The sequence below is a fragment of the Penicillium hispanicum genome, assembly GCF_028827665.1.
Source record: "Penicillium hispanicum strain IBT 35686 chromosome Unknown utg000004l_segment0_segment0, whole genome shotgun sequence".
NCBI lineage: Eukaryota > Fungi > Ascomycota > Eurotiomycetes > Eurotiales > Aspergillaceae > Penicillium > Penicillium hispanicum.
Genome location: NW_026623196.1, coordinates 2,542,325 through 2,562,924, shown reverse-complemented (window position 1 = coordinate 2,562,924; position 20,600 = coordinate 2,542,325). Strand labels below are relative to the sequence as shown.

The following is a 20,600-nucleotide window of genomic DNA, read 5'->3' as shown; positions in this document are numbered from 1 at the left end:
TCTTGTCTGGGTTTAGTCTTAACGTTGTTATGAGCAGATTCGAGTCACGGGGATCTTATGAAGTATATACTAGTGCAGTAGCAGTTCATGTCATGAAATAGTGAGTTGCTACATTTCAATGATACTCAAAGATCTCGCTGTGCTCTTCATAGGACCTTAGGCATCCTAGAATCGTCCCCTGAATGAACAGATAAGAATCAAATCATTCATTCGCTCCATTGGCTCCCCAGAGTGCTATCGGTGACCCTTGTGCTTATCAGCTTATCAGATCAGCTTGGAAGGTCGGATGGCGCTTCCGACATTCACTCCCACACACCCCGCCAGTATCGCACTTGATACACCGCATGCGTGATATCGGAGGGATTGCCCGGATGCTGGATGCTTCTTGGAAATATCCCATATTCAGTCTTGTCATCCCGGAATGCCTGTGACACCCATGAAAGCAAGGACCAAAAAGTGCCAGAGAGCGTGAGTCATGGGTGATTGATTTCAAGACCAACCTGGTTTCTAATAGTTCGGAAGATGCATAAGATGTCGGGGCATGAAAGTGAAATGCTCCGGATCCCCTCCATGCACCAGATGCTCCCGCAAAAAGGAACCATGCCGTTTCCCCGCCGAAGATGTGCGGGTCTCGGTGTCGGAACGGTGAGCTTCTCGCCTGTCGGGTCTGTTGCGGTGCTGATTGAGGGATCCAGGTATCTACGGCAACTGGAAGAGCGACTATCCAAAAGTATAAGCACAGTGCGGCATGTAGATACGTCGCATACGAATGTCCTCGACGGATCGCCGTATGCGGGCGAGAGCGACGTGGGTTTCTCAACCCCTGACCCCTCCAATTTCCTCGTGGATAACCAGGAGAATGTTGGATGGAGAGGGGTCACGCATGGTGAGCAAATTAACTGTTCCAGAATTAACAGTTCCACATATACCTTATGTCCTGACTCGTATGTTCAACGACTAGGTCCTGTTTTTCATTCGCCGGAAACGCCGCAACGAGGCACCGCCAGCAGTGACCCTGATATCGAACATGATGGCCGCAGGTCGCGATTCTCAAGAAATCCACTAGTTGATAAAGACCCTTCATTTGCACAGACACCCGACGGCCGCTACTGTGAGACAATGGAAGCATCATGGCGTGTTTCCCTGCTAACAACAACTGAACAGGGTACATGGGTCCAACATCATCATGGTCTTTCTGCCGAAGAGTTCTGGCACTCATAGGAAGGCGTGTTCCAGAGTCCAATTGTCCTCCAGATCCCTGGCACTTGGATGGTATGGCATTCAAGCTCCAATGGCGACCAGTGCCCCCCGATGAGGTCCCTGACGTTACGAACCTACCTCCACTCGATTATGCGCTTTTCCTTTTCAACACAGTCAAGTTTTACTTTGGCTTTCTTTCTTTTATGATCGACGAAGAATCTTATTTAAACGACCTTCATGAATTCTATAAAGACCCAGCTGCAAAGGCCACAGCTTCGAGGTATTGGTATACCCAGTACCTTCTTGTTCTCGCTTTTGGCAAGGCATTTCTCACCCACAAGAACCCATCTGGTATTCCGCCGGGATACCAGTATGCTGCAAGGGCAATGGCCTTGCTACCGGACCTGTCTGGTATGCATAAGGACCCACTGACATGCATCCAAGCCCTGAGCCTGGGCGCGGTATATCTTCAGTCCATCGATATGAGACGAGCAGCCTTCCAACACGTAAGTCAGATATTCTCTTTGGGATGATGGTCTATATCTTACGAATTTGGGATGCTAGATCGGACATGCCTTGCGTGGGTGTATAATCGAGGGCATTCACCGACATGTGCCAGAAGAGCTGGGTGGTCCAGAACTTTCTCGACGGTGCAGAATTATCTTTTGGGTGGTATACATGCTCGATAGGGAGTTTTCGGCCCTCATCGGTGCACCAAGCTCAATCAGAGACGAGGACATTACAGTCAGGCTACCAGCTGAAGTCGACAATTCCGTGGAGCATATCAATCTGACACTTCACGTCCGACTCTCCCGGCTAATGGCCCAAATCCTTACGAGTAAGTATTCTCAGGTGACAGCCTTGAACATGGAGTCTTCTTACTAAGTCGTATTATAGCCGTATATGGAGTGGGGGACGAGTTCAATGGATCGCTCATTCGAAATACTCAGTCGATTTTGCACGGCATGGCTGAACTTTCCCATGATCTGACTGACTTCCTGAATACACACTTCCATGGGCTGATTAGCCGCGCTTCAAAGATGGCAATTCGCCTCATGCTAGCCCATCACCACGTGAGTACGCCATCAAGTATTTTGCCCCTATGGAAGCTAACTGCGAAAGTGTGTGGTGCTCACCACGAGGCCCTTGGTGATGTGCGCCCTTCATATGCATATTGAGCGTACCGAAAGACGGGCCTCCCAGAGCATTGCACTTTCTCCACCAGTCGCGTCTCTTCTACAGTGTTGTGCCGACTCTGCTCAGACGATTCTCCACACTCTTCAAACCTTAGCAGACGATGATCTCATGGGTAAGAAACTCCTGTCTTGAGATAGAACAACAGGTTGGCTAACTCGCGAGAAAGATGCCTTCTTACCGTTCCAGATCGAAGATGCATCGTCGTCGGCCTTTGTCTTATACCTAATCCGTGCCATCGCCCCATCACTTATTCCCAGTAGTACTTGGTGTGACAACCTACAGTGCGTTCTGGATAAGCTCATCTTAAAGGGAAACCTGGCGGCCCCGCTTCGAAGGCAGGAGCTCAATCAGTTGGAGCAAATACTAGCGCCTTTAACGCCTCGTTCAACAAACAGCCCCCTACCCGCAGTACAAATAAATGATAACCCCGATGGCACTGAAGATGGATATATTCTGGATCAGGTCGACGTTGGGGAAGGATTCGAGTGGGATCTTTTGGGTCTCAACTCCTCCGTCAGCCTGCCACCAAGAGAATTGCTGGATCTTGCCGATCAGCTTGACGTAGAAAGGATTATGCAGTCTGTGGGTGTTTCTGTTACCTGAAGTTTTGGATTTGAATTGTGAGATAGCTTCGGGTCTGTAGGCTTCTTTCCATTTCCTGTCTCTCTCTCTCTCTCCTTCTGCCCCGGCTTTCCCACGGGGTAGATCTCCGTCCCTTCTGCTCACAAGTGCACTCAATGGGCCATTTCCCCTGATTCTATCATATAATCAATGTTGACTGAAGCTTCTATGCAAGGGTGAATAAGCGGTCTTGAACATGTCGGATGGTGGAGCCAACTGTCGGAAGCCGTTTCCGATATTTTACATCTCGTTCCCCAATGTCAGTATCAGTGCCAATATTTCCGAAAGTTCGCAGAGTAGACCTGCTCGCAGTTAAGCTATTGGGAATGCTACGAACGAAGGCCCTTGGTCGGCTTCTTTCCTTGCAGTAAGCGCCCAGAATCTGCCTCCATAGCTAGCACTAATCCGAAGACTAGACCTACCAAGTCAATTCACGGTTGGGGCTGGCAAAACTAGCAACCCCCAAATCCACGAATGCATTACACAGCGTCGGCAGTTGTTCCAGGAGGTGAAACTGCTACAGCCGAAAAGAACTACGAGATCGTTGCAGATGTTGGTAATTTCGAAGAGACACAAGCCAAGCGTCCAGATTTCGAACACTCCAAACCTATCGAAGTGACCAAGTCCCCTTATCCAGACTGGAAATATGGGGAAAGAGTCCCAGATAACGATGTCAATATTTGTCGAAAACACCAGGAGATCGACCCATATGCCGCAGATCGGCCCATGATTAACAACTACCGTCTGCTTGTCTCGGGCATTGCGCCACGGCCAGTGGGATTCATCAGCAGCGTGAGCTCGGAAGGCCAAAAGAATCTTTCTCCGTTCAGTTATTTCCAGGTGATCGACCATGATCCTCCAATGTTCATAGTCGGGTTTTCATCTCGCCCGGGCCAGGTCAAGGATACGTATCGGAATTTGAAGGAGACTGGAGAGTGTGTCGTTAACACCGGAGAACATGATTGAGGCTGTAGATGCGACCTCGATTGATGCACCGTACGGTGCCTCTGAGTGGGATATCCCAGGTTTGCACGAAATACCCTCTTCAACCGTGAAGCCTGGAAGAGTCGCCGAATCCGTGCTCAATATTGAGGGCAAAGTAATCGACATTAAAGAATTCACCCATCGCCAACAACCTGGGATGAGCCTCGCGGCAAATGTCTTGATTAAGGCGACTCGGTTCTGGGTTAAAGAAGGCACGGCGGATGCGGATTACAGCCATATCGATCTTGAAAAGCTGCGGCCAGTGGGTCAGCTTGGTGGCGTCTCATACGGTCGAGTTGTTTCAATCTTTGAAAGGCCGCGGAGGAGATGGAATGACGAAGTCCCCAAAAATGGACTACAGCAGCTGGATGCAGAGAAGCCAGACCGAGAGTAGCGCGCTATTGCTGGCCGGCTAGACAATAGGGAATTAATCTTCTAGGAAACACTAGATTTGATTTGACGACAGGAACAACCTTAGCCAAGGCTTCATCCTAGCAACCTTATACAGTTCAAGGAGAATGGTCTACCTGGGGATGCGAAAACATAGAAGAAACCCGTATAATAATGTTCATTTCGTGTCGTGTGGTAAATTGACCCCATAGATCATGCCGCTATAAACTAAACTTCAGGAGCCTAAAGCTCAGAATCATTGTCATGATCACTGGCACCTCCAGTAGCCTCTAACACAGGCTGCACCTGAAAATGGCCCAGATGAAACAAGGCAGTTTGCCACTCGGGCATGCCAGTGCCCTGAACTAGGTAGTAATTTGTGTCATCGGGAAACCATCGTTCCCTACGCGTGAAAGCTTTGTCACTTCCCTCCAAAGCCGCGCGGCTTGCGCGGGTGGTTCGAGCGCGCTTTTCTACGCGTCCCTGCTCCTGAGACCACGCTGCATAGAGATTGTCGCGATAAATCTTCAAGCGGCCATCAAAAACCATGATGCCGCGTATATAGGGGGCAAGATCCTCGGTGATAGGAGCAAGACCGTTTTCAAACGATGGAGAGATTCTCCCGGTGGGAAGCGGCATTGTATAGTTGGCACGCATAATCGGCTCAAAGACCTTCTGGAACCCCGACGAAGTGGTCGGGAAAATACGACGACGAGCTGAGGACGTTGCCCAGCTATTGAACAATCGAGCCACGGTGGTTGACTCTATGTTTTCAGCAGTCGCACGGAATACTCGGGAGAGGAGAGCACCGAAGGTGACACCAACGGCCTCGCTTAATGACGAATATTCGGGTTGCAAGTCGGCATGGAGAAGCGGGTAAGCCTCAACATAGTTGGATCGATGAGATTCAGGTGGAGGGGGTGCAGTGATATCGACAACATCCTGAGGCAAAAGAGGTCAGTGTGGGATTCTATATGTAAACTCAGTAAGGTAGACTTACCTTGGCTGTGTCCTTTGGACATCCAGAACAAAGAATGTCGAGCGTGCTTCTCATGTCCAAATAATCAGCTTCGCGGCTGATAAGTTCCAGCTGGTCCAATCTTGACTTGGTCTGAAATTGATGACTAGAACACTGTTCAGCCTGACTGGGCCCAGAGGCATCCTCTGAGTCTTGAATGCTTAATCCCCAATAGTTGAAAGTGTTGTGCAAAGCTTCAATATCTTTGTCCAAGGAGCCTTCGCTGCAAAGGCGGTCTCGGTTGAACCAACCCATATAAGGTTCGTAGGTGTTGAGGCTAAGCACGCGAACCCGGTCTCCATTATGATCCACATTAGACCCTGGAGGCCATTGGGGGAGAATCCAGTCCAGTCCAGCTTTTTCACTCCCTACGCCCACCTGGCACCAAAAGTTCAAGTCCATAAGAGAACGCCGAACGTCCATACCAGTCCCGTTGTAGAGCCTGCCGACGGCATCACGTTTGAGGACATGTCCCTCGTTCGCAGCAACGAGCAGAAGGTAGTCCAAAGCCAGATCACGGGAGGGTTTTTGGTATCGTAAGATGGCGTGCAGTGACATATCGTGAATAGGAACCAAACTCTCATCATTACAAGTGATGACAATTGGTCGCTTCGATTGGCTGATCAAGGCCAGTACACCCGACCAGAATTGTTTGTCCTCATCAAAGAGAATATCTGCCTCCTCGAGGAGAATCAACGACTGCTTCTGCTCTCGAGCTTTTTTGGTCTCGGAGTCGGGCTTGGCACTGAACTGGGAAGTTGCGTCAACAGGAGTCGCCTTTTTCGAAGGTTGACCTTTGAAGAAGCCCAGGAGTTTATTTTGCTTGGAGTCGTCGGCCGAGGAAGTATCCCTGAAGCGGGAAGTGGAGTCGTCAGGTTCATTGAGGAGATGAACAAGGTGGTTCCGCGTCATATCGCCAACTCTCTCGAGCATGTCCCGGGCACTTCGACGGCTGCCAGAGTTGATCTCAAACACCTCAAAGTCGAGCTCCTTGGCAACCGCGTATACCGAAGCGGTTTTGCCACAGCCAGAGGGTCCACTCAGAAGTATTGCATTAGAGACCCGGCTCTTATCTGCTCCGTGCTGGGAGCAGAACCCTAGGTCACCAGAGCGAATAACTGTCCGGTGAGATGATACAGTGACAGCGCCCGCCAATTCATCATCCGAGCCAGAAAGGTTGTCCATCTCGGAGGCCTCTTCCTCACTAGAAACGATGAATCCATCGAGCTTGTCGGCTGCTTTCCTTCGGGTCTTCCGTTTCTTATCACGCTTCGGTTTCGATTTAGTGACTTCTGTAGATGACTTGCCAGTGTCGACAGCCGTAATTTTTAGATGCCGTAACCAGTCACGCAGAACTTGAGTTTCTCGCCCGGGCTGAAGAACATCGTCTGCCGATTTAGGTGCATACTTGTGGGCCCATAGCTGGGACTCATATTGTCCACAGTCGAAGGCCGAGAATGATGAGAGCAAATTTGACCGAAGCTTCGTAATCAAAGCAGCGGGCGGAGGACGGAGAGCAGAAGATTGACCCGGCAAAGCCCATGACATTTGGGTGTCAATTGCAATTTGTAGAGTCTGTCCACTGGTCACATGTCGGCCCGGCAGTCGCAAGGCGGTCCGAGTATCACTGGTAGAAGCCGAGGACGAACTGCCTGTCTTGCGTGCCAGCGCAGTGCTGGTTAAAAAGGCGTTTTCAGAATCGCTCACACACACGGTTGATGTCTTAGCTTTCTTGCGATCACGTTGAAGAATTCTGGAATAGTCCACTTTAAATGGACATTGATGAGTTGGTCTGATGTGTACAAGATCACGCGGTGGCCAGAGTGGATCGATGAGCTCGGGGAACTTGATACGGTGGCTAAACAATGATAGCGGTTTGGTCGAGCTGTGTGTGTCTGGCTTTGGCTCGGATACATCTTTTGTTGGATTGACAGATGCTGCAACTTGCGAGCTGATCCTGGACTTGTCATTTGTGGACACAGGGTGTGACTTTTGAGAGGTTTTCTTCATAAAGAAAGGATGCGTGGGTTTTGGCGGCTCGTTGACATTGTTGGAGGGCTGGACGTCACGACGAATAGGCGGGTCAAGCCGCTTGTGACCACTCAGTATGTCATCAATCACTTTGGCAACGTTCCTGTCGCTATCAAGGGTGTATTTGATAGCCACTATCTTGTTTTCTTCCTTTCGCGACCTGCCGCGTCGGCTCGCTTTGCGTTTCTGAGTTGCCGTGCCAGGTGGGCTGGTGGGCGGAGAGCTCAAAAGTCGTCCATTGGTATTAAGTTTGAGAATCTTCCGCTGCTTTATGTTGTTTTCGTGTGGACCAGACTGTATGGCAGACGGGTGTGCCGCGGGAATGCTGTTGCTGCTTGGGGGCTCGGGCAATGGACCAGGGGATAGACGTGCAGTACAGCCGGGCTCGGTATTGGAAGAGAAACCAGTGTGTGATGGTGGTGCAGAATCCTTTCCAAGCCACCCCGACAAGCTAGTCTTGAGTGAAGCATCTGTCTCTGTCGCTTTAGCCTTGTCGGTCTTACGCCTTTTCCGCCGGCTCGCATTGGCGTCCTCTTCCGGGCTCATGGTAGTCAATTCGGTAATAGCGCTGGAGTCTGGGGCGGTTTCCATTGGGAAGTTTGGCCCTTCAGTCACGTATGGAAGGGAATTATCTGCCGAGTGGAGGTGGTTGTCCAAGCCATGGGTTTCTGCAGGGCTTGTAGGGGCAGTCGATGGTGTGGATGTAGGTTTTGGGGTAATTCCAAAGTCTGGCGATCAGTGTGAGCTGAAAAAAAGGCAAGCCTTAGAGAACATACATACCTTGGCGGAAGAAAGGGTGTAGCACCTGCTGGTCACCCTGCCCCATGGCCACCAGTGGATTGGATACCGCAGTATCCATGTATGGGTGACCTCAGTTGATCATTGAGAAAACGCAAGAGACGTCAGATGACAGATCATGCAGCCTCAACCGGCGACGGAGTCCCAGGCCACCTCCACCAAGAATGAAGAGGTAAGCCAGAGATCTTTATCACAGTTATCAATTAAGCTGCAGAACACGCTCGACGCGAGAGGCGCGTCGACGGAGCTTATGTCAGCTGATTACATCACCCACGGCCAGAGGATGGAGCGGGCTAGTCCTGATGAGGAGTAGTGCCAGATATGTCCGGTCCGTTGTTATCCCGAAAATTTTTCAGATTTCCCCGTTGGGACGGCTTTGCGGCTTCACCAGGCCCTGACGGGAGACGGCAGCAGAGTTCTCATAGAGATTTTTTTGACTGTTCTCAGTCATGGATTTACAGTCACCTTCAGTGCTGGCACAATTGCCTCGCCCTCTTCATGCTTCTACGGGTAAGACCCGTATTGGCGATGTCTACAGTCTCGCCGATGCCAAAAAACGCAAACGCTATGAAGTTGCGGTCGCCGTGGATGGGGAGGCGGTCAATATTTACAATGTCAGAGGCCCTTCACTCTACACTCTTCTTGTTCATAATCAAGCTGACCTAGCATCTACTTCAGGTCCAAACGCCCAAGCTGGTGACCTCGTACGCCGTCCCGCCGCAATCGACCTTCTCGTGCCGGCCCTGCTCTGTGCGCCGGAAGCTGTCCAAGAAATCGACAGTTAAAAGACAGACATATACCGCTGTGACGAAACCCGAACAACAGATCAAATGCTTCGTTGAGGAGATTAGTAATGGCTCGACGGCACCTGCAATCTCTTCGTCGACGGCTACCATCACAGACTCGCGCAGCCCAACAACCTTCGTGGGAATTGTTCCCTTCAACACCGAGGATGACAAAGATCCTTTCGATATTTTGGCCGTTCATGAGGATGGACGAGTGCGCCGATTCTCGTCCGATTTGAAAACTCAGCGATGGAGCATTCAGCACACCAAAATACCCGGCAGCCACACTGTTCATTCTTGTTTCTTAGTAGATCTCGAGGACGCAAAAAAAGCCTTATTTAAGAGGCGACAGGACTTGCTCGCTCTAGCCGTTGGAGATCATATGACTTCTGGTCCCGACGAACCATCTATATTGCTCCTGGTGTCGCACCCGAAGGACTCTACAAAGATCACCTTGAAGGATGTTACAGTTCAGCTCTTTTCAATCCCTGCAAGCTCACAGTCCGGATCTCAAGAAGAGTCTCAACGAATGCGACACCTGCAGACGTTCCATGTACCGGTCCCCACTGGACTCGACTCAGTCAATTCCCAGGATCTGCAGTGGAGCTTTCATTCCGGATCGGCTGGATTACAGCTTTCCTTTGAAAGGGGATTTTTCAACGTCGACATGTCTCAGTACTCTCCCACTTTGACTTCGCAGTTTGTTCTCGAGGAGAATTTCTCCTCTGTGATGCGCATCTCGCCGCAATGCATCATAGGCGCCAGTCATTCCTCAGTGGCTGTATATGACACGCAATACCAATCCCTTCAACGCAGTATCGCCGCGAGGGATGTTTTGCCAACCGTGGCTGGCCCTACTATCTTCATTAGCTACTTTGCTAAACTGGGCATTGCAGTGGCCACGAAGGGTAATACGCTCATCGCGTTCGATTTGACTTCCCTTCATGGCCATTCTGGACCTTCTCTCAAGCGTTCTCGCGATGGTCTTCTCATTGATGCCATCGGGCGGGGCATCGGATCATCTTCTGCGCAGTGGAACCTTTCATCGAAGAAACACCGCTCTGAATACATGACTTCGCTTCGTCTTGCCTCGCCAGAGCAGGTTGAAAAGTGGAACTCTCTCACCAAGGCCGTGGATGAGGCGACTAGAAAGCAGGATTCTGAAAGCTTCGACGAAGCTGTTCTCGCTTACTTTGGTTCTCCTGATGCTCCCGGTACATTGCCCGACCGCTTGTTTAACCTGGAATCCACTCTTTTCCTTATTTCTAAGATATTTGCACTGGATGACTCTGCTTCAAAGGACCCGTCTACAGTATCTCAACTACGGATTGTGCTATGGCCTAAGAAGACATGCGATTGGCTCATTCGACTGGGTCACTTGTCCCCAGACAATGTTGAAATTGCTCTGCGTCGAGACTGGAAGCCACGTATTTTTCAGACGCTCCCAACCGGGTCTTTTGTTCAAGCCCTCATTGGTGTGGATTCCTCGTTGTTGCGCATCAGTCAAGTTCTGGGCGGGCCGTCCGTCATTTCTTCTGATGAGGTAGCTTGCGCCCTCAAATACTTCCTCAACCTAGCTCGGCAGCACTCTAGTACTTTGGAAGAGACCGCTCGTGCTATCACCAATGGTGATGTTGCCACCCCGACCCAAGAGCTCGCACGTCACCTGGGAGGTGAGACGGCGACCCTGGAGAGTATCTTCAAAGGTCTGAACACGTCCCTTCAAAAGATTCACTCCCAACCCCTACCATCTGTTATCAAATCATTCCGTTCCACACTCTCACGGTCGGAGATTATCGCCATGGTTGATCACCTCCGTCTCTCCCTTGCTACGGGCGGCTATATGTCTCGTTTCACTGAAAACCCCCCGACGCCAATCACTCTTGATCAGGTTACGCCTACCCTGTCTTTGCAGACAATCAGTGACCTGATGAGTGCATCCGTGGATGCCGTGGGTCCGTCTGGTTGGATTTCCGCTCTTCCCACTGTCAACGACCTCGGCGACGACTCCGACTCTGCTATTGCGGCGAGCCGTGAGATGGAGTTGATTGCCGACATGAAATCTGAGGTTTCTGCTGCACTTGCTGGTGTTGAGGAGGCAACCTATATGAAAGGTGTCCTCAACGAGTACCTTCGCTTTGCGGACCAAGTGGCCGTCTCTGAGACCATCGGTACAGACGCCCATGCAGACGCTACGACACCGTCTCACCTTGTACGTTATGAGAAGATCAATGGTGCCGACCTCATGGTCTTCACTCGGCCTGGTGAGGGGGAAGATGGATACGATGGTGATGTTGGTGGCAAGATGCTTCCCCTGTCATTGAAACCCATCTCCAATGATGTCTCCCGAACCAAGGTCAAGAAATCAACTGGTGAGAGTAAGAGTCGAACCAATCGTGAGATTGGATATCTACGTCGCAAGGCTGTTGGCAAGTATTCCTTTGAAAGGTTACTTGTTTAAGCAATTGCGGCTGGTCGACATCCGTGGTCTTTCATGTGTCATAGTGTGTAACAATCATTCCCATATCGAGTACCGAAGGAGTTTCGAGGAGCAATGAATACCTAAATGTTTCCCCATAGACTGATATGTTGGTTGTTTATCGTAGTTATTTGACCCATCAGTATTTGTCTCAAAGGCCAGGAACATATTTACCGAGTCTTTTTGGGATCCTAGGACCTGTCTACATATAACGTGTTTTACTTGCCTGTCGCGCCTCTTGTCCTGTACGGAGCAAGTACGAGCCTAGTATCTGCACCCGTACATGCAGCAGCTGCCAGTTACTCTACTCTACGAAAATGGAAGCCGTAGAAGCGCTGAAATGAATGGAATTCATAATAAACGTGGAGTTAGCGCTCTGCATAGGGTTTCCCGGGCCGCAGGGGGGCCCTGGTATTCTAACAACGACAAAGTCTCACCAGCCCTCTCTCTGTTTTGGAATAATTGCTTGTAACAAGAATCACTTATACTGCACATCTCATCTAGGGCGAGAAGCCAACACGCGACTAAACTCACCCACGTTGCTAATCTCATTGGTGTATAAAGTGTAGTTAACATCATGCCCTGGGTGCTGGAGTCGTGCCAAGCTGACAAAAATGACCCTAGTGTAGACCTTGGACCAATTTTTCGAATTCCAACTTCTATGCACTTTGATACCTTTCATTTTCGTAGACCAGATATTCTCATTCCACCGCGTATGAAGGTCCACATTGTCGATCACGCCTTCTGTCAGGTCCTGCTTCTCTGCACCGTGTGGCGCTGATTTCCCGCACATTTCAATATAATGTAGTTGCTCGTGTATTGCATGATGCAGCAGCATTGTCAGCTTATGTCGTTCACGGATATGCAAAAGGTCCGAGTCAAACTTCCCAATCAGCTCGGGATTGGCTGCGAGGTCAGCGATAAACTGGGTTTCGTACGCCGACGTCCACTTGTCGCCGTCTTCATACCAGTTGAGACACCTTTCCAAGCGAAGTCGCTCAGCGGTCTCTCCGGGGAGATTATCTAATTGGCTGTCAAGGAAGATGCGAGTCTCTGTCAGCCACTGCTCAAGGTCGACACCGTCATATGTTCCCTGATTTCCACAAATAGAATGGTACCGATTCATTCGCGCGCCGTCTCTTTCCCGAATTTGATCAAGTAGAGACGGATGAGGACTTTGTGATTCGAGGAAAAGCGCGGTGCGAATATACTTTGGTAAGCTGTAATCCCAATCATTCAGACGAGTAAATGGGATGATGGCGATGTCGTGATTTGGTCTATATCCTTCGGGATATACAACGCTATGGACTAGCCGGCCCGTGTGACGCCATTTTCCTGTGAGCGAGACGTGCACATGGGGATTTGGGCTTGCCCCTTGCACTATTTCAATAAACTTGTTTGTCTTCTGCCATATTTCGACAATTTGGCCCAAATCCGATTTACTTAGTCGTGTAATCTCAACATGGAGGGCTCCGTGTAAAGTCTTAGAATGAGGAAAGCTCTGGATATGTCGTTGCACGGCAGCGATATCTCTCAGGTCCCATGTAGTGTCGGACTGTTTAGATATCACTCGTGCGGACATCCATTTTCGCTCATCGTGTAGTGGCCGTATTTGGATTGCGTGTGTGAGGTTGTGGTAGAGGTGATATGAGACCTCGTTGTAGAGAAAGCGGCTGCAACGTAGAATAGACAGAACGCTTCCTGTGAGCTGGGGAGGGTTATAGGCATTTCCGGGGATCTGGATAAATAGCTATTCCCAGATCATCAAACGTATTTCTGTGGGTAGCCTGGAGAAGTTGCCTAGTTGAGCAAGGCACTTTGCCCCGTTATCAAAACAAAGTCCCTCGATAAGATCCATGGCTTGTATGTTATACTGAGACAAGAGAGAGAGAGAGGAGGCGATGATCAAGACGATAGGAATCAGTCAATCAAGTGAGGAATAGAACAGAACCAAGTGATGTTAAAATGAGGGTTTTTCTTCGTCATATTCTGCTACTAGTACAATTTGGGTATCGGAATGCGAGGTGAGGCATATCCCCTAGAAGCCGATCCCAAAGCAACACGTCATTCAATACAATCCTTCTCACAATCCTAATTTCATAACATCCCAGAAGCCAATGAAGTGACAAGTAGGAGTCCTGTTCTGTCGGTCTTAACAGCGACTTAACTCCGGTCCTGACGGGGATAGTATGCTTGAAATCCGCATTCATCACATACTGATGGCTTCTACTGTGATGGCGATATACTTAAGCCGTCAAGCACTCGCTGTACTTTCTATAGATCCCTTTTGTCATTCTCGATTACATTGAAACAGCCTCGACGCGGATCTAGAAATCACTGTGTTCACTCTACTGTCTTGTCTCTGCCTACACTTCCGACCCCAACGCAGCCCCAAAAATGCCCAAGACTTCGCTTCAGTATCAACTGCCGGAGAAGGGTGGCCAGTTTGTGCTGGTTCCTGTTCCAGTGCCGACCCCGGGCCCCAATGAAATCTCAATCCGCACCAAGGCTGTGGGGTTGAACGGCTTGGATTGGAAGAATCGCGCATTTGCCATCATGATCCAAGCATGGCCCGCTGTGCTTGGAGTAGATGCATCTGGCATCATCGAGGCCATCGGCGACGAGGTGAAAGGCTTCCAGCCGGGCGACGAAGTCTTTACCCTTGCCGGCATGGACCCTCGAGCCGGGGCCTTCCAGGAGATACTCACAGTCCCGGCTCACTTTGTGGCCAAGAAACCCAGCGCATTGACATTCGAGGAGGCTGCATCCCTTCCGTAAGTCTCAGCAAGGTGCATATACCGAGGCCCTTGGCAGACAACCGACTAATCACCCACCGATAGAATTGTATCCGTGACTGCCGCGGCCGCAGTCACGGTGGGCCTGCACCTGCCTTTGCCGCATCTCAATCCAAGTGGTTCCAGTGAGTATCAGCTGGACTCCATCTTGGTCCTGGGTGGTAGCTCTGGTGTGGGCGCGGCTGCCATTCAATATCTGCGTCTGGCGCTGCCCAAGGCGACCATCCTGACCACTAGTTCAGCGCTGCATCATGAACGTCTGGTCAGTTTGGGCGCTACCAAGTGCTTTGAAAGAACTTCCCAGGATGATACGACGGAGGTCAAGGCTGCGACACCCGGTGGTGCTGGGGTTGATGCCATCCTGGACGCTGTGGCGGCTGCTGCCAATCAGCCCGACGTCTTCGCTGCGCTGAACCCGAGTGGACCTCAGCTTTATTCTCAGGTTACCACAGGCCAAAATGTGACTATCCCCAACGGCGTCAAGGCCACTGTGCTCTTTGGTCGTCAAATCTTTGGGACTGAAGGGGGGCTGGCCGTGCTGTCGAATCTGACCAGTCTCCTGGAGAGTGGCCAGTTCAAACTACCCACCAAGGTAGAAGTAGTCGGCCATGGTCTGGAAGCGATCCAACCCGGGTTGGATAGGTTGATGAAAGGCGGCGTGAGTGGAAACAAGTACGTTGTGGGTGTGTGAAGGGGAGCGCAGAGGGGACGCGCGCGAGCAGATGATTCTAGTGTCCAAGTCCCAATTTGAATCAATTTGAATTCGACCATTGTCGGCTGATTTGATATGCTCGTCATCGCGGTCCGGCTGTTCATCTGTGAAACGTCAGTAATACGATTTGAGCGCATCCAATTGCTGGGTCCTTTATCCCCTCTCGCTCCATCGATCGCCGTGGATGTGTATTGATCGACTCATATCATCTCGTACTAGCCAATGAGCAGAGGTCTTTTTCTGCCAGTGTGGCCCTCCTCAACGGCAGGAAGCTGAGTTCGGCTTGTGGAGGACATTGGAGAATACGCCAAAACCCGAGAGCTCGGAGTCCGATCCCAACCATCCAATATACCCTCGCGGTATGCCTCACGCTGGCGATTTCCATCAGCTGGCTCAGGCCGGATTTCCGGCATATATAACTACCGGGCGCCTAGCGTTGCGATTGGACTCGACACGTTTCTGTCGTTCAATTACTATTTACAGTCTATTAATATGTCACTCCAAGCCGCCCAGGCAAATCTGCCACTCGAAGAGCTGAGCTGGAAGATCACCAAGTCTGCCAGCGTCGTGAGCCAATACCTCGCAGCACACAATCTGCCCCAGCCGTCGCTGGACAGCGATGGACCAATTACTACTGTCCCAAGTACGGCCCCACAAGGGATCCAACAGTCGTTGTCTGATCTGATTGGGGCGTCCCTCGAGATGTTCCAGCTGGCGTTGGGTCCAAGTGAATTTGTGCCAAATATGGCCACCGGGGTAAGCCCCCTTGCTCTAAATGCGGAAGTGTACGGTGCCTAACTACTGAGTAGTATCAATATATTGCCTGCATCACCTGGCTCCTTCAATATGATATCTTCCATTTAGTGCCGTTGAACGAGCCTATCAGCTATGCAGACCTGGCTGCTGCGGCACAGGTCCCCGACCAGCGTCTCAAGAGCATCATGCGCATGGCCATGACGAATACGCTCTTCCGTGAACAGCCAGACGGACTGCATGTCAAGCATTCCGCCACTTCGGCCTTCCTGGCACGCAGTGACGATGTCCGGGCATGGGCAAGCCATCTTTGTACATTGACAGCACCTACGGCTCTAAGCCTCGCAGCGGCGCATCAGCGCTGGGGGCCCGCCACGGTGCGTAAGAATGAGACGGCCTTCAACGCGGCTTTTGACACGGATCTGCCATACTTTGATGACGTCGCTCGGGACGAAGCCAAAATGCGCCAATTTGCAGCCTTGATGCGCAACGTGACCAGCAGCAAAGGCGTCGACCTGGAGCATCTGGTCAATGGCTTCTCATGGAATAAGATCAAGATGGGGAGCATCGTGGTAGATGTAAGTCATACCCCTCTGCTTGTCATGCGTCAAACATGACGACAGCCCTTGTAAATCCGAGAAATCAGACTTACCTCTGCCTCGCACTGCGATTAGGTGGGCGGATCGAGCGGTGCCTCCGCCATCAAGCTGGCCACGACTTTTCCGCATCTCAACTTCGTGGTGCAAGATATGTCGGCAAACACCGATCGTGGCCGGGACGCGACCTCTGCCATGCCGCTGGAGATCGCGTCGCGACTCACCTTCCAAGCACACGATTTCACTCAGCCGCAGCCCGTTCGAGGCGCTGCGGTGTATCTCCTGCGCATGATCCTGCATGATTGGCCCGATGTCGAGGCCATTACCATTCTTCGGCAGCTTGTTTCCGCAATGACCCCGGAATCCTCTCGGTTGCTCATCATGGACACGGTGCTGCCCGTTCCGGGATCGGTGCCGGTGTCTGTCGAACGCATCGTGCGGGTGCGAGATATGACGATGATGGAAATTTTCAACAGCAAGGAACGCGAGTTGGAGGATTGGAAGTCGCTGCTTGCTGCGGCGGATGAGAGGTTGAAGTTGGTGAATGTGGTCCAGCCGTTTGGGAGCGACATGTCTGTTTTGGAGGTAGAGTTGGGCTCGGTAGCTGAGCCGTAACGTAATTGATGGGTCTTGATAACTTCGCATGTGGTACTCGTACGGTGTACATTTTATAAATTTAGTGGATGATCCGCGATCTCTGGAGCTGTTGATGCTGGACGATGGATGACATGTTCTGGTCTCAGGTTAGACCGAAGCCACGGCGAACAACCATCTCAACTATCTCCTAGAAACTTAATCAAAGATAATATCCGTTATATATTAGTATTATGGTTCTTAGGTTTAGTGATTTACACATGGAATTAAAATAAACTCGTATATTAATAGTTGAATTATATAAATAGAATTTCTCCCAGTCCAATCTTTACATATATTCATGAGCATTATCTTCTTATTAGAGACTATCGAACATCTGAGATCAATATAGAACGTCCTCCTGACAAGGCCATTGGCTGGTGGCATCATCGACGAGTTTGTATTGCTAAACACCCCGGATTCCTGATGTAGGAGTGCAGGACGAAGTAAGATAAAGCATTAATACCAAGGTCCACCCATTTCGACTTAAACTTAATGTCCACGGGCTATCATGATTGAATTCACCGCCCAAACTTGTCGAGCAATTTGGATGATATCCTCCTTAGTCATAACGAGATTGGTCTCGTTGTTTTGGGGGTCTCGAAGAAAGATGCTTGAAAATGGGATTTCAAACCTCCCCCGGACAATAGGCGTTTGGCCATCTTTCGGCTTCTCTACCGATATCCCTTGAACCTTGTTCAAGGTATATCGGTGTTGGACGGTCTCAGTAGGTCTGTCAATCAGTTCCCACTGTTCAATCGAGATGTTCTGACGTCGTTGATTGACAAAAGCGGCCATCGCAAACTTGACCTCGTTGTTCGAAGCCAGAAGCCAGAGTCTAAGTTCCTCCATAATATGTCGTCTTGGCTCTGTGTAAGAGGTTTCGAGTATGAGGGAAGGCCATTGCATCGTGCGAGGTGGTGGGACGCTGAATGGGTGCACTGTCTGGTCTGCCCGTTTGCGACGTACCATAACCGACCCATTGTCATCCACACATTGGTTTCCGGCTTCATCCAATATTTCGATCTCGTAGTTGGTTGCGCCGGTGAAGAGAACTTCGGAGTTGAGCTGCATTTCAGTGATTTTGTTCTCCATCCATCGCGTAATCCCCATCGCGGCCGTGCCGTGAAAAACAGACTCCATTTTGACCCAGAGAATGCAGTTGTTGGGGTCGTAAATCTTGGCGCACGAATGTGAGAGTTCAGAGTCTGAGTTCTGAATAGCATCGAATGCTTGCTCATCAACGTCAGTGAATAAAATCCATGGCCCATTGGCACGAGATTCATCCTCGAAAGTAGTTGCTATTGAGGATAGTTTCCGGAAGAACTGCTCCACATCGATGTATGCATAATGAACTCCATCAAGCGGCCAAGGATCTAACAGGACCCTGCCTTGGCGGGTAGAACTGGCTGTTGGGGAAGTCATCATGCCCAAATGTTCGCGATTTTTGCAATCAGCTAATAACACATTATTTGAGGCAATGCATAATATTGAGACCACCGTAGGTTTATAACTCTTAGCGTGTATACTTGTAACAATGACGGATACCCAAGAACGTGCCAGAGATCAGCAGTCTTCTTTGTACCACTAACCCGGGACCGATATAAGTAGCGTGCAGAGTCATTAACCATTACAACCAGACAGGCAAAAGCCTTATATTCCTACCTTCTACTACCTTCGTCTATTGACTTTGTGGCTACCTAGCTACCTAGTTGGTTTTTTCAACAAAGTCAGGTTAGATCATATAATATTAAAAGAATAAATCAAAAATCTACTATCGCCCCTTTAGTAGCTACTGGCGAGTGCTGAAAATTACTAAAATAAGTCTAGACTGCTTTCGAGACTAGTGTCGGCGTGATCTATATTAACCGAGTTCCTATATCTCCGCTCTTCCGCAAATTCATCCTTCAAACATCCACCCGAGGAAACAGCGGCTCGTATCCAACTCCCTACAAGGTCACCAACGGGTCCATCTCTGACTCACAGTCTCGACAAAGCAGCTGCACCGAGAGCACAAGCCCGGGCCGTATAAAGAGCTATCCGGCTCACGGGGGAATAAACTCGTACTCGACAACCGTCGAAGTACTTTTTGTTTCACACCCTCCCATTGTTACGCACAAAACCAACATGACGGATGCATCACTCTCGTGGGATCATGGCACTCGCAGTGGTCTGTGTTCTATCGGAACTCATCGTCTCTTTCTATCCGCAGCGGGCCCATCCAGGCAAGTGATCAACGGCTCTCTGCAACCGGCAGTTATCATCGAGGCCGGCCTGGGCAGTGGACAGCGCGAATGGGTAGCCGTCCAAAGACACATCGCTCAGAAAGCCCGTGTCTATTCATATGACCGAGCAGGCTACGGCCGCAGCGAGGACTCACCACGGCCACTTACTGCGGAGAACCGGGTACAAGAACTATCCTCACTGCTGGAAGCCGCCGCAGTTGAGCCACCATACGTGCTTGTCGGCCACTCGTATGGGGGAGTCCTCGTTCGGGAATTCCTTCGACAGCATGGCAAGGAGCGTGTGGCTGGTATGGTGATTGTCGATTCGGCAAGAGCAGTACCGTCCTTCCCTACCGACTGGCACACCTTGATGGGAGACTCACGCTACCACTCGATCATTGGTCTGGACCAGAATTATTGCGTATCTCCAGAGGAATATAACGACATCATGCAGGATGACATTCGAAACGAGCCGACCACCGAAGTCGAGAGCGGGTTTGTCCATTCCAGCACGGACAGCGTCAATGCAGCCTTGCCCGAAGATTCTCAGCCACTTGCGGATCATCGACTGAGTGTGATATTTGCCAATTTCGCGGCCGATTTTCAGAAGGTCTACGATTTTGGCGTCGCTCATGGCTATGGGACTCGGGATGCGCAACATCGGCTGGGCCTGTGTTTGAGGGATCTGGCACGGGTTCAGGAGCAGGGCCAGCGGGCACATCTTCATTTATCCAGCCAGAGTCGGTTTGTATCTCCCGGGGGTAAAGCCCGGACGCATAATCTACAGTATGTTGCACCGGAGGTCATTCGAGACGAAGTCTTTTGGGTGCTCCATTTGCATTGAACATTTCATCGCATCGAACTGGATATGCGCGGCAAAAGCGTGAATCGCAGGCTGCAACGCACGATGGTGATGGAACAGCTCTGTGTACCAAGTAAATAGTTTGACCATGAGAAGGCTTCCCGCCACAAGTTATAGCATTGAATTAAGGATTTGGGTGATGAATCGTGGACTTTCACCAGCAATTAGAGAATTTGCTGCCAAAGAATCAGTCGGAGGCGAGTATTCGGAGTGGAACCCTGACAACACATCGGGCGCTGACGGCGCGCGGCCAATCAGGCCAGACAGATTTGGATCCTGGACGCCATTGGCTGCTAGCGGGGAGGTTGGAGTCGGGAGGGTGAAGAATCAAGATGATCAATTCGGCTCCATGAATGGATGGGATGGGGATGTCGAGTCAAGGTTCCCCCGAGGTCCCGATTGTATGGAAATCGACGGGAGTTGAGGCGCAAGAAAGCAGCCAGGGAGCTCCAGTGGAGCAGGCAGCCCGGACCAACACCGCATCGCCGCCCTCACCGTCACCGTCACCGTCACCGTCACCG

General features: G+C 50.6%; 9 protein-coding genes across 9 annotated transcripts; 6 read left to right on the top strand and 3 right to left on the bottom strand.

Annotated features, from left to right (window-relative positions):
* Positions 1-531: 531 nt before the first annotated feature.
* Positions 532-3,000, top strand: N7459_004732 (fungal specific transcription factor domain-containing protein; the record flags this gene model as incomplete). The annotated part of the gene is made up of 6 exons (XM_056943916.1): positions 532-1,111; positions 1,165-1,706; positions 1,765-2,038; positions 2,098-2,273; positions 2,323-2,509; positions 2,564-3,000. 6 exons carry the CDS (start codon positions 532-534, stop codon positions 2,998-3,000), a joined length of 2,196 nt encoding a protein of 731 aa, XP_056800799.1.
* A 492-nt stretch (positions 3,001-3,492) lies between these two features.
* N7459_004731 (flavin reductase family protein) lies at positions 3,493-4,396 on the top strand (the record flags this gene model as incomplete). Its single annotated transcript, XM_056943915.1, has 2 exons — positions 3,493-3,926; positions 3,955-4,396. 2 exons carry the CDS (start codon positions 3,493-3,495, stop codon positions 4,394-4,396), a joined length of 876 nt encoding a protein of 291 aa, XP_056800798.1.
* Positions 4,397-4,635: 239 nt separating this feature from the next.
* Positions 4,636-8,300, bottom strand: N7459_004730 (uncharacterized protein; the record flags this gene model as incomplete). The annotated part of the gene is made up of 3 exons (XM_056943914.1): positions 4,636-5,334; positions 5,393-8,169; positions 8,222-8,300. The coding sequence occupies 3 exons, from the start codon at positions 8,298-8,300 to the stop codon at positions 4,636-4,638; spliced, it is 3,555 nt and encodes a 1,184-aa protein (XP_056800797.1).
* A 388-nt stretch (positions 8,301-8,688) lies between these two features.
* N7459_004729 (uncharacterized protein) lies at positions 8,689-11,485 on the top strand (the record flags this gene model as incomplete). Its single annotated transcript, XM_056943913.1, has 2 exons — positions 8,689-8,853; positions 8,918-11,485. The coding sequence occupies 2 exons, from the start codon at positions 8,689-8,691 to the stop codon at positions 11,483-11,485; spliced, it is 2,733 nt and encodes a 910-aa protein (XP_056800796.1).
* A 514-nt stretch (positions 11,486-11,999) lies between these two features.
* Positions 12,000-13,085, bottom strand: N7459_004728 (uncharacterized protein; the record flags this gene model as incomplete). Its single annotated transcript, XM_056943912.1, has 1 exon — positions 12,000-13,085. The coding sequence occupies one exon, from the start codon at positions 13,083-13,085 to the stop codon at positions 12,000-12,002; it is 1,086 nt and encodes a 361-aa protein (XP_056800795.1).
* An 815-nt stretch (positions 13,086-13,900) lies between these two features.
* On the top strand, positions 13,901-14,989 carry N7459_004727 (zinc-binding alcohol dehydrogenase family protein; the record flags this gene model as incomplete). The annotated part of the gene is made up of 2 exons (XM_056943911.1): positions 13,901-14,277; positions 14,344-14,989. 2 exons carry the CDS (start codon positions 13,901-13,903, stop codon positions 14,987-14,989), a joined length of 1,023 nt encoding a protein of 340 aa, XP_056800794.1.
* Positions 14,990-15,502: 513 nt separating this feature from the next.
* Positions 15,503-16,974, top strand: N7459_004726 (S-adenosyl-L-methionine-dependent methyltransferase; the record flags this gene model as incomplete). The annotated part of the gene is made up of 3 exons (XM_056943910.1): positions 15,503-15,766; positions 15,820-16,341; positions 16,438-16,974. The coding sequence occupies 3 exons, from the start codon at positions 15,503-15,505 to the stop codon at positions 16,972-16,974; spliced, it is 1,323 nt and encodes a 440-aa protein (XP_056800793.1).
* Positions 16,975-17,484: 510 nt separating this feature from the next.
* N7459_004725 (uncharacterized protein) lies at positions 17,485-18,417 on the bottom strand (the record flags this gene model as incomplete). Its single annotated transcript, XM_056943909.1, has 1 exon — positions 17,485-18,417. One exon carries the CDS (start codon positions 18,415-18,417, stop codon positions 17,485-17,487), a length of 933 nt encoding a protein of 310 aa, XP_056800792.1.
* A 702-nt stretch (positions 18,418-19,119) lies between these two features.
* On the top strand, positions 19,120-20,061 carry N7459_004724 (alpha/beta fold hydrolase; the record flags this gene model as incomplete). Its single annotated transcript, XM_056943908.1, has 1 exon — positions 19,120-20,061. One exon carries the CDS (start codon positions 19,120-19,122, stop codon positions 20,059-20,061), a length of 942 nt encoding a protein of 313 aa, XP_056800791.1.
* Between the last annotated feature and the right edge of the window lie 539 nt (positions 20,062-20,600).